This window comes from Penaeus chinensis, chromosome 5 (assembly GCF_019202785.1).
Source record: "Penaeus chinensis breed Huanghai No. 1 chromosome 5, ASM1920278v2, whole genome shotgun sequence".
Classification (NCBI taxonomy): Eukaryota; Metazoa; Arthropoda; class Malacostraca; order Decapoda; family Penaeidae; genus Penaeus; species Penaeus chinensis.
In genome coordinates this window covers 33,740,810-33,753,309 of record NC_061823.1, presented here as the reverse complement: position 1 = coordinate 33,753,309, position 12,500 = coordinate 33,740,810, and the positions used below count along the sequence as shown (strand labels likewise).

The 12,500-nt window shown below is 35.3% G+C and overlaps 1 protein-coding gene and 3 non-coding genes across 4 annotated transcripts in view; 1 reads left to right on the top strand and 3 right to left on the bottom strand.

Annotated features, from left to right (window-relative positions):
• LOC125025585 (mu-type opioid receptor-like) overlaps positions 1-2,420 on the top strand; it is a 16,434-nt gene extending 14,014 nt beyond the window's left edge. The window contains exons 8-9 of the mRNA XM_047613609.1: positions 362-635; positions 2,304-2,420. Coding sequence (XP_047469565.1) covers positions 362-635; positions 2,304-2,420 — 391 coding nt within the window. The remainder of the gene's footprint in view (positions 1-361; positions 636-2,303) is intronic.
• A 345-nt stretch (positions 2,421-2,765) lies between these two features.
• Positions 2,766-2,837, bottom strand: Trnad-guc. The gene has a single exon. It is a non-coding gene; the product is annotated as a tRNA-Asp (tRNA).
• A 5,074-nt stretch (positions 2,838-7,911) lies between these two features.
• On the bottom strand, positions 7,912-7,983 carry Trnad-guc. The gene has a single exon. It is a non-coding gene; the product is annotated as a tRNA-Asp (tRNA).
• Positions 7,984-9,674: 1,691 nt separating this feature from the next.
• Trnad-guc lies at positions 9,675-9,746 on the bottom strand. The gene has a single exon. It is a non-coding gene; the product is annotated as a tRNA-Asp (tRNA).
• Positions 9,747-12,500: the final 2,754 nt, after the last annotated feature.

The following is a 12,500-nucleotide window of genomic DNA, read 5'->3' as shown; positions in this document are numbered from 1 at the left end:
TAACATATATACATATGCATATACATGTGTGTGCGTATGCGTGTGTGTGTGTCTATTTGCGTGTGTGTGTGTGTCTATTTGTGTGTGTGTGTGTGTGTGTGTGTGTGTGTACACATGATAGAAAAAAATAACAAGAAAAGATATAGAAGAATTATAAGTGGGAGAGGAAAGAATCGACCCTTCAGACGCTGTTGAGGATTCCACCAGTCTGCGGGTGTAAACATCAGCGATTGGAAAAACAATACGTACAGTTGACCAATCCACCTGAAAGCCTGTATTCCACTGATGCCAGAAGAGGGCGTTGCGGTTGTTGTTACTCCTGGATACAGCGTATTATGTCGAAACAAGTACTTTGTGATAGCAAAGCACTGCTTATCACGGGAGGCACAAAGAATAGCATAGATACCCACCTTCGAGCTAAAGGGAGAACTAGTGTGGACCAAACTGCGGCGGAGAGTGTTTACCTGGCGAAAAATAAGCCTGTAGTTGAAAGGCTGAAGGGGGCGACGGAGAGAGTAGATTTCCTCATTGTAAGGCAGGCTGAGAACAGGCAGGTGAGGAGTCCCTATGACAGCCGAGTCGTGCTAGAAAGTACGCCGCGCCCTGGAAAACGTGGCGTCGAGAACACGGTGAAGGTAGCCCAGCTTGGAGAAGGAACGACGTAGGAAATAATCTCCCCATCCAGGTACTGGGGATCACATTTGCGGAGGAACAGAGAAGTGGCAACACCTTTCTTCATATTGAGAGGATGGTAAGAGAGGTGTGTGCACATTCCACTGTACATAGGTTTCCCGGAAACTGAGGAGAAATGGTCAGCAGAAATATGAGCTAGGGTGTCCGATAAAGGGAGATTGTTGTCTTCTCATTCCACCTTGAAGCGGACGGAGGAAGAGAGCAGGGTCATGAGGCTTTGTTGTTTCACTATAACATGGTGCGGTAGAGTGTTTGTCATATATATATATATACATACTCACACACACATACACACACACAGACACACACACACACACACATATATATGTCTGTGTGCGTGTGTGTGTGTGTGTGTGTGTGTGTGTGTGTGTGTGTATGTGTGTGTGTGTGTGTTTATCTGTGTGTGTATATTTGTTTGTGTGTGTGTGTATTTGCATGCATGCATATATATATATATATATATATATATATATACTTGTATATATTTCTATATCTATCTATATACATGTATGTATGTATGTATCTATATATATATATATATATATATATATGTATATATATATATGTGTGTGTGTGTGTGTGTTCTTATACACGTATACATACGCGTACACACACACACGTATATATATATTTAAACATTTGTCTATTTGTGTACTTATTCATATATACACGTGTGTGTGTGTGCGTGTGTGTGTGTGTGTGTGTGTGTGTGTGTGTGTGTGTGTAATATATATAATATATATAATATATATACAATATATGTAATATATATATATACATATACATATATACACACCCAGATACAAACAATAAGTACCGTGGTTTTGCTTATTCAGATCACTAGATATATATAATAAAAACTAAAGACTTAGCCTGTACCTAAGGAAAAGCATCAATATCGATTTATCTTTATTTTATAAGATTTTGATTATTATATACCCTATGTAAGATTTATATCAAAATATCACTTAACGATTCACCTAAGCATATATATCAATCCCTTACTATTGATAACGCTAGATAATTTTTTTCAGTATGTGAAAGAACGAAAATTATTAGCACATCACTTGACACTGCTGTTTTGGATTTACTTCCGTGTACACTGACCGTTGAAAAGGTCAGTATATGTCGTGATGCAGCAACAGTTGAACGAGTTCTGTTTAGGTCACGAATATTATTCTGACAGATCAACATAATTCTTGTAAACCAGTTTTTGGAGTGGAGATTATAACGAATATATTTAACGAAATTGGATTTTGTCTAGTACTGTATGCAACATGGACATAATAACCATCTTTATTATATCTTTAATTTTACATAATTGTATAATTTTCATAAAACGAAGATAGTCTTCCATTACAACATTACGAAGGTGCTACTATCAATACAACGATTAATTGCATGCAAGCACTTAATATGCAACTGTACTAGTTCCTAATGTTTTTAACATCTACCTTAATAATAGGATTCATGTGAAACGCGATACATGTCTGATGCCTTTTTCATAACCTGCCAGATGCGATATCCTTCATCATGATGTATGTGGCTTCCGTTATTTTTTTTGTCTGCTTCCTTTGTCCTTTTTTGGACTATACATGATCACTTTACAGTCGGGTGAAGGTCATGCTTTATCTGCAACAGCATCTCACACTGAGATGAAAAGTGATGACACAGAAGACGTCCGACACCGCAAAATGTTTGATGTGATGAGGTTACATGAGGAATAGATGAAACGGTATATACCAGAAACAATCGTAAATCAAGGCCCTTAAGGTTTGGTGTTTCTTAACAATCTGCATGCAGTTCTTCGTTCGGTATACAATACTGACAAAGGCGTCTGTAATGATAGAATTTTCGGATCATTATATCCTTGAAAATAAATCCTCCACATAATTTAATGCTAATATTTTGATATCGTTTAGATTTCGTCCTTTTCGTTAGTGCATGGTCTTGACTGAATCAAAATATCAGATATATGCTAAAAACTAAATTTGTATCTGACCACTTTGGCACATAACATGCTTAGAGCCGATACTTTAACAGATACTGCACTGCAAATATACGCAAAAGGCCTCCCCGGCGGGGAATCGAACCCCGGTCTCCCGCGTGACAGGCGGGGATACTCACCACTATACTACCGAGGAATTGGCAATATAAATAGACATTAGTTAAGAGTTAAAGTACACCAACATGTCCATATATTGTCCGCATTTCTTTGCTCAACCCAAGTGGTAGTTACAAAATACTGACATTTAAAGAAAGTAGTAAATCTTAAACTTGGAGATCCAGCCCAGCTAAAAAATAAATCTTCATGACCGTAACTATATACATCGTTCCAACTATAGCATTATTTACACAGTAATAATACTAACAGTAATCTTAATGCCTTTCATAATGATTCAGGTGGGAATTTTACTCGTCAAAATCCTTAATTCTCAAGGACATCTAGAGGCAGCGTGGTGCTCTAAGTCTAGATCTCATGACTTTGACCAATGATTCTTTAAATGTTCGTATCGATAAGAATCAAAATAGTATCTTGCTACCTTAATATCTTTCAAAGAAAAGAAAAAGAAAAAAGAAAGAAAAAAAAAAACAGGTAAAATAATGTATATCTATGTATGTATGTGTATATATGGTATATAAGTATTTAAATATACATATATATACATATACTGCAGTTACATAATATGTATGTATGTGTACATATGGTATATATGTATATAAATATATATATATACATATACTGCAGTTACATAATATGTTTTACACTATATTGAGATTTTGGCACGGGATCTGAAAGCACGCACGATATTTTGGCACTGGACGCAGACAGGGCACTTGGCAGAAGTAATGACTGCAAACAGCAGATTACACTTAGAAAAAGAAAGGTAATGCCAGTGATAGTAATGCAGTAGTAGTAATAAAAATATTTGTAGTAGTTCTTGTAGTTGTAGTTGTAATTGTAATAATAGTAGTAATGGTAGTAGTAGTAGTAATAGTTGTAGTTGTTGATGTTGATGTAGTTACAGTTGTAATTTTAGTAGTAGTAAAAACAGTTGTAGGTGTAGTAGTAGTGGTAGTTTTTGTGGTAGTATGAATAGTAAATGTAGAGTAGTACATAATAAGGAAGGCAATGACAATAATAATAATGGTATTATGTACAACCAATATTTGTACCAGCTCTAGGTTTAAAGTCATAAAAACCACGATGTACGGTTTTGTAGATCCATATCAACGGTTTCCTTACGCCTTCATTCTTTTGAGTGGAATCTATTGTGACGCTCACCTCCTGACGTCGTTAAAATTGCCTCCAGCTGGGCAGAGATCCGTGTCGTAAAACTGCAGTGTTTACCTTCCCTTGAAATGAATGGCCATCTTTCCTTGGTAGAGGACGCTTGAGCCGCTGTTTTTGTTTGTGTAGAATGGGCTTGGCTGTAATCGAGGTTATTTGTTTCTTCTGAAGGCTATCGTTGGTAAAAGGCAAATTCGCGTTGTCCAATACCGTTTCTTTTGTCGTGGTAGTATATTATGAAATTGATAAGTAGTAAATCTGTCAATCCAATTTCAATGGTCTCTCTTTCCATTGCTTATCTTTAGGTAAATATTTTCTCATTGATAAACCTAAGATCATTCATAGGGTATACCTGGAAGGAAAAATCACGTAGAATATAACCACCAGGGCAGGCTTATTTTTTCTTTAATCAATAAAATTTCACAGTAGTTCATTCTTTACCACGTGTACGTAAGTTCGTTCACAAATATCACAAACAGCTACAAGTGTCGTTAATGTTTACCTGTTAGTCGTATAACGCGTTAGCGTATTCCCACATATTTAGTAACTGCTACTGATGAAACGACTTGTTTAAGCAGGTCCTGGGGAGCAGAAACACACACAATAGTACCCAGGGTGAAAGGCGTTTTATATCTTTTAACCGTAGAGTGTGCCCGAAAGCAAGGTCTTGAACTTTTGAATTTATATCACAGTCATAAAACGTCCTGAGAATGTTAAGCATCGGCCCAAGGTAAAGAGTGTAGATGCATGGACAAACTGACAATACATTTTATGTGAAAAGGCCAAGTAAAGAAAATGGCGCTGTGTACATGTTTCCAGAGACCGCAAACCAATTACTATATTTTTTATGTTCTAAAGCAAACAGCTAACATGTTTTTAACAAATATTTTCCCTGGAATATATGAGCGTAGTTTCAAGAAAAGCACATTAACGGATGTACATAGCGGTTAAGTGTATGAGTGTATTAATTATGAATGATCTTGGCTTAGCCACATCTAACGTAAACATGATCTAACTCAATGTAAATAAAATTAAACTAACCTATCAGAACTACTGTTATATTTACTATGCGAAATCTTACTATGCAATGGTAATAGAGGACAGTTACGGCAGTTAATGGCTGTGGTAAAAAATATAAACACGAATAGCCATCTTTATTCATCATGATTATACGGTCCTGCTTCTTCTGGCTTACAAACGAGAGGGGGGGAAGGAAGGGACGGAGGTGGGAAAGCTGCAGATAATTGTTTCCCGAAGATTATGCACTTGCGCTGATTATTCATAGTGAAGAAGTGGCTTGTATTTGTACAAAGAATCGATATAACTGTGTGTGTATATAATATGTGTGTGTGTGTGTATGTATAATAATTTTCCGGTAAATGACCGTCTTGTAAACTTGACACGAACATAATACACACGTACTTTACAAGTACACACACACACACACACACACACACACACACACACACACACACACACACACACACACACACACACACACACACACACACACACACACACTCACACACACACATATATATTTCTTCTTCTCTCTATTGTATTTCTCTTATAACGCGCTTTTATAGTCTTACTGTTTTCAGCTTCCACATTATGCCATGCATCGGCTGCCCCATCCCGCTTTAAATATTTTTTTCTTTCCTCTTTTAAAATGCTATTTCTCTTCCTGCAAGTCACTAGCTTCTAGACTTCACTCTCGGGTCCCTTCTATCGTAAAGCTACGTGCGCTCACCTTGACATTATTACTTTATTTTGCTAAATGCCTGTGTTAGTGTGAAAAATTCCTTAGTTCCCTACATGCGCCTTCTGCCTTTCCCAAAGTGACTAGTAGTCCCTTCTTCTGTAGGATGATGATACGATAACACTTGGATTCGTGTCAGATTTCGTTAATCTATTAGTGCATTTTCTTGTACCCGGTCACGCTGAGGAATAGGCACTAAGAGGTAAAAGAGAACAGTAAATCTTGGTTATCAAAGCTGAAGCAAAATGTTATTATAGTATCAAACCTAGGTATTTATTTGTGTATTAAATTGAGTTATATAAACACGCGAGAAATGGGAGGGAAGTGATATTTACCAATACATAGTCAGTAGTCGAACCCTAAATCGTGCCGATTCCTCGGTAGTATAGTGGTAGTTTTGATGTGTTTAAATGTCTATCATATGCACGTTTTCTGGGCAAATGTTAGAAATGCTGTCGTTAAGAGAGGCATTAATATAGAATATCTACAATTAAATATTCATGCAAACATATATCTTGTAGGTTACATTGCTCCTATTTTCCCGAGTACATACGTGTGGTTACTGAATTTAAGGTGAAGCATGGCCTGCTAAAGTGAAGCAAGTGATAGTTAAATTGACAAACGGAAATATCAACAATGTACAGTCACCGTCAGAAGTTTCCAGCTGAAACATCAACATTAATGCAGATGAAGACGATTATTTCAAGTGCTTCTAGACCCAAGGGGCCAAAGAACTTCAGAAAATTTTATTGTTGAGGCACCAGGCCAATCAAGCAGTGTTTATTTATTGATTTATCTATGTATTTTTTATCAAGGAAAATAGTAAGTTGTCGACTAGTACCCCAGTACCTTCTAGTGTAACAGTGGAAGATTTTTATCTATTAGGAAAGACATCCTAAGCGAGCAAGCCTTCCAGATTCTAATTTTGAAAACTAGTTTTTCCTTTAATGTAACACTTTTCTCTTTAAAAAAAAAATTATATAGTAGGTTTATAATGTAGAGTTTACCTTCATTAATAAGTGATGGAGTAACATACTTTTTAAAAGAATGTTTTCCTTTATGAATGAATAAGTAATCCTTGAATTCTAGATTAACTGTGTGTGTGTGTGTGTGTGTGTGTGTGTGTGTGTGTGTGTGTGTGTGTGTGTGTGTGTGTGTGTTATTGCAGTCAACCCAATTGCATATATATTTTTTAAGATGAATATATTATATATAATATATATAATATATATAATATATATATATAGTATATATATATATCATATGTATATATATATAATGTATATACTATATATATTATATATATTATATATGTAATATATACATATATATATAATATATATATATATAATATATACATATATATAATATATATATATATTTATATATATATATATATATTTATATATATACATATATATATATATATATATATATATATAATCTGTTATGCATCCTGACATTTACTTAATATTTAAGCAACAACAAAAATGCGATGCAGAAGATATAATATGAATTTATTCCTTTTAGTGCCTCAGAAGTAACTATAACTATAACTCGTTACTTTTTCGAGGGAGTAACGTATAAAATAATTAAGTTACATTTTCATGCTAATAGCATAACTGTAATTTAATGTAATATGTAAATCACCCAAGACTGTTACGAGGTAACAGATACAGAAAATTCATGCACATCAACCGTTTGTTATTACGCGAAATTGGTAATATCACTACCATGCATCGCTACGTATTACGGCCAAAATAATAATATATGATCAGATTTGAAGCTAGTACATGAAATACATGTGTAGAAAATAATGTTAAGGAGAAAAAGAAATCTTTGTTAACGATTTCCTAAGGATCCATAGAGATAAATAAAGTCTAGGTAGAATTGAAAACAAATACAGGACTTGAAATATTACTGGTAAATCATAAGGCAAAATGTCTATATACCCCTATGTACTTCGATTCCTTGTCCACAGATTACATGCATGGAGTTTTAAAGCAATTGCCTAGCTTAAGTTCGAGTTAAATAGATTGGTACTCTGTGACAGTTGATATACATATTCCACAAATGCTAGAGAAGCGATGGCCATCCGTTGCTACATTTGTTATTGCAATGGTATAAAAAAAAGCATTAGTTATTGCAATGTTTGTATAGAAAAAGCCTCCCCGGCGGGGAATCGAACCCCGGTCTCCCGCGTGACAGGCGGGGATACTCACCACTATACTACCGAGGAATCGGCATGTAACGATGATCTGATAGGTGGTGACATTTTAAAAATATTACCAAGGTATTAAGGAAACCGAACTTCTGTGTCTCAAATGACAGGGAGGGAAATCAGTCATTATATTACCCATGGAAGGCCTACTAACTAGAAGGGATTCGTGACATTCTGGCAGGGATGTGAATGGACAATCTGGTACTGATGGGAGATGGTTAGGGCGGGTTCAGAATAGGTAAGACAGGTTAAATGCATTGTGATTAAGAGATTTTGAAACAATGCTCGACGAATGATCTAGAAAATTGTAATTAATATGTATTGGCTTTTATCGGGGAAATATGAATGCAATGAACGTTTGTATATTTCTTTTTATCTAAAGTTATACTTGTGATATGATATCATACCTTTATCTTTTCTGGGGATGCCACGTACCGGAACCTGCGGCTTATATATTCCAGTTTGACCGAACTGAACTGTACTGTTCCGGAATGTCGGTGCCCAGGAAATGGTTCGTCTTTTCGTAAGTGAAGAATACAATAGAAAATCACAAATGCAACTGGATGTGTACTTTTTTCTTCTCTTTTAATCTATTTCTAGAAAGGGACATTTATCTGTTTGTGAATTTCAATGGTAAGTGATTAATATCAAACAACCATTGGAAAGTGATATAATAATTTGCATAAAGTTGGTTAATATTACATATTTGCTTAATAAATACTCATACGAGTCGCCTTTCCTGCTGATACCTGCCATGTAAATCGTTGGGAGATAAATTTATCTTTTGTGGGTACATTTGCTCAGTGGCCACATTTTGTGAGCTGACCATACCATTAACAGATAAATCTAGAGTCTGTACCATTTGCGTGTAAACCTAGTGGGTTACGCTGTTTAACCTATAGATATAAAATGCCCTTAACGTATATCTATCTGTTCAGCAGCTTATCTCTTTGCATTATTTAGCACTTAGTAATGAGCCTGTGATCAACTTCTTGTATTTTTACATTATGATCATAAAACTTCCGGGTGGATATTTACAGCATGAAAGCATGATTAAGAGACTGGACGCATGTGCCCTGTCGATACGAGCCTATGCGAAAGTCAGGGTAACAGAAAATGAAAAAAATGAATGTATTAAATCTAGATGCTTTTACTCTACCTCAGGTTGCTGGAGCGAAGCATGCGATTTTTTTTTTTTTTTTAATGTGTTAGGAAACCTTCACTTATCTAATTAATAACTGTGTCGATAGTAATACTTTCAGCATGGGTGAGAACATGTAAAAATGTACTCGTAAAGCTAGTTAGTTCATTAACTGTTGCAAACAACTATTATTGGTTCTGTATAAGATGTAGGGACTATCACCTGTAAAATTAACTAATGGGATGGGGAATATTTCCTTATTATCCTGAGAGTATCCTTCTCCCACTAAGAAGTCCCCACTCTATTCCGGGATGTTTTGGTATCCACTAACCCGTTCTAAAAATTCTGTTTATCTAAAGTAATGAAAATTAGAATTTTACATTTTAAGAGGAAGAACATTATAAGGCTGACACTTGTGAAAGTAACATTGGAAATAAGCATATCTGACATACATACGACCTCTGCAGAACTTTGATTATTTAATGTAAGGTTTGTACTCCACTCTTATTACTGTGGTCCACTCGCAAGTAAAAGCCTATATTACTGTAGTCCACTTTCAAGTAAAAGCCTCCCCGGCGGGGAATCGAACCCCGGTCTCCCGCGTGACAGGCGGGGATACTCACCACTATACTACCGAGGAATTGGCAATTACATTTGACTTTCATTTCTAATGTATATACTACGATTAGTTACAGTTACATTTACGAATGTTAAATGACGGGGGCCGTTGTAATGGTAGACAGGAAAAATTCGAAGAGGCACCATAGGATAGACAAAAAAGGGAGCATTTATGTATGATACTGGTACTATCTTGGTAATCTCTTATGTAGTGTAAAGCATATATCAAGCAACTCTTGTCCCTCTCATATAACTACAACTGAAAAAGGAGTGGATGCTTTGTAAACAAAACTATCCGTTCACGAAAAAATGCATTTGCAAATATTTACAATTGGACGATCACAAGCACTGAATAGGAGAGAGGAAGTCAGGTAATTCACGAATACAGGTAAAACAAGCAATCTTAGGAGTGGTCGTTCACTTCTCTCGCTTCTGTTAAAAACAAAAAATGCATCTTTGATTACACAAATAGCGGTCTATGCTATTTTTAGGTTATTGTTGGGTTTTCTGTTTTTCTTGAAATATGGGATATCGGGATAGCTGACACGGTTATATGATTTATGATAAGTAATGAAAATGGATGGAATGGCTTTTAGTATCTTCTTGATTTTTTCATTGATATACGATATTACTCACAAAATCCACGACTCTCGACGCGTAGTTCATTCAGGGAGTTACTATAGATGATATTTCTCAACAGGGGGACACTGTATTCTGACCAATCCTCGCCTGTACCTGACAAGACACTCGGCATGGCACTCCGTGGTTCCCCGAACAGAAAAGACATATGTGACCGTTGCATAAGTCAGTGTCAGGAATGTAAAATTGATTTGCCTTTGTACGATGTATGTGTATGCAGTGTTGAGCGTGACTTTTTCTCGAGCCTTGGTGTCCACACGACACCAAGGATATGAAATAACTTAGTGAAGTGATGTATACACAAATATATGTGTGTCCATGTATGTGTATATATGTACATAAATATGTAAATATGTATATATACATATGTGTATATATATATGTATATACATAAATGTATGTGTATATATGTATATACATAGTATGTATATATATATATTTATATATATGTATATACATAATATGTATATATATATCTATATCTGTTTATGTATATGTATATATACATAGATACAAATACACACCATGTCCGCACACACACACACACATATATATATATGTATATATAATATGTATATATAAAAAAATACGCGCGCACACACACATATGTGTGTGTGTGTGTGTGTGTGTGTATGTATATTTGTGTGTGTGCGAACCGATACTGATTTGGCGAACAGTTTTAATCGCGGATGGAAATATTTTCAGCATGACATTGATCATCCTAATGACAGATTCAAGAACTTACCCTTGGTCAAAACATAGTCGACAAGAAAAGAAGATGAATCATCACTTGAATAAAAAAAAAAAAAAATCCTTCGAACCTGATCTGAGGCAGTAACCTTTCTACGTCGACTGTGCTTAGGCGTTACACCTTAACTTTCTGCCTCGTAAACCCTACCTGTTCTCAATCCATTTTCTACAACTTATGATAAAACAATGACTCTAGTGCTTTAATGATTCCTAATTCCGGGGTTCGTTTCCCTTCCGAGGATGCCTTTTGCTTACACTATGCTTACACTAAACAAAGATCTGCCTGCCAGGGGAGGCATTGAATATGTCAACTCAACGAGTGATAGATGACTTAGATAAGGTGCCACTGTAGGCAAGTTAATGCAAATACCGACCGTTTTTTATAGTGTATATTTTATAGTGTATTATTTTAAGTATCACTACCATTATTGTTATGGTATTTTATACAAGTGCGAGCATCCCCCCCACATACACATGCATACATATATACATACTTATATATATATATGTGTGTGTGTGTGTGTGTGTGTGTGTGTGTGTGTGTGTGTGTGTGTGTGCTCTTTTAGTAGAAAGTATTTTTTTTCCATGTGCGTAAAAGGCCGAACCCTGGTCTCACGTGTGACAAGCGGAATTGGCAGATAAACTTGTTTTTAGTTTCAGGTTTATTATATATGCGTCCGTATTCTTGTTCGTCTTTTGCCACTAATGTATACATAGGGAAGGAGGAATTTTGTTAGATATTTTTACATCAATACAAGACCAATACTTAAATTTTAGAACTTCAAAATGCTCGCAGTCCTATGTACGTATGGTGAGATGTTCTCTGGTGTCGATGTAGTACACGCAAGCATGAAAAAAATAAGTAACGATTAACTAAACAAAATTAAATTAGTTATATATATATATATGTATATATATATATATGTATACTTTTCACTTATGATATGTGTTGTGAAATGAATAAGATTGGCGATAAAGAAAATAATCCCAGCATATTTTTCATTTCTCATTGTACTATTTATTGGCTGGTGTTAAATGTTAACGTAAATATTGTGCGAGGCTGAACCAATGAATATTCATCATACGGACATGTATATATACAGACATAAATTAATATCTATCACTCTAGACATGCATATCTACCGGATAGATAGATAGATAGATAGATAAATGCATATATATGTGTATTTGCGTGTCCGTATATATGAATATCCACTGTGTCGGGCTTCGCTCTGTATTAACAAATTGGCCGTATAATGCAACTCTGTAGCTTGCAGCCTACACTCTTAAATCAATTAATTACCAATATGAAATTAATCGCATCATTTATTAATGTGATACCATTGAATCCATTAACAGTTCGCATTGAAAAGATATACGCTTAATT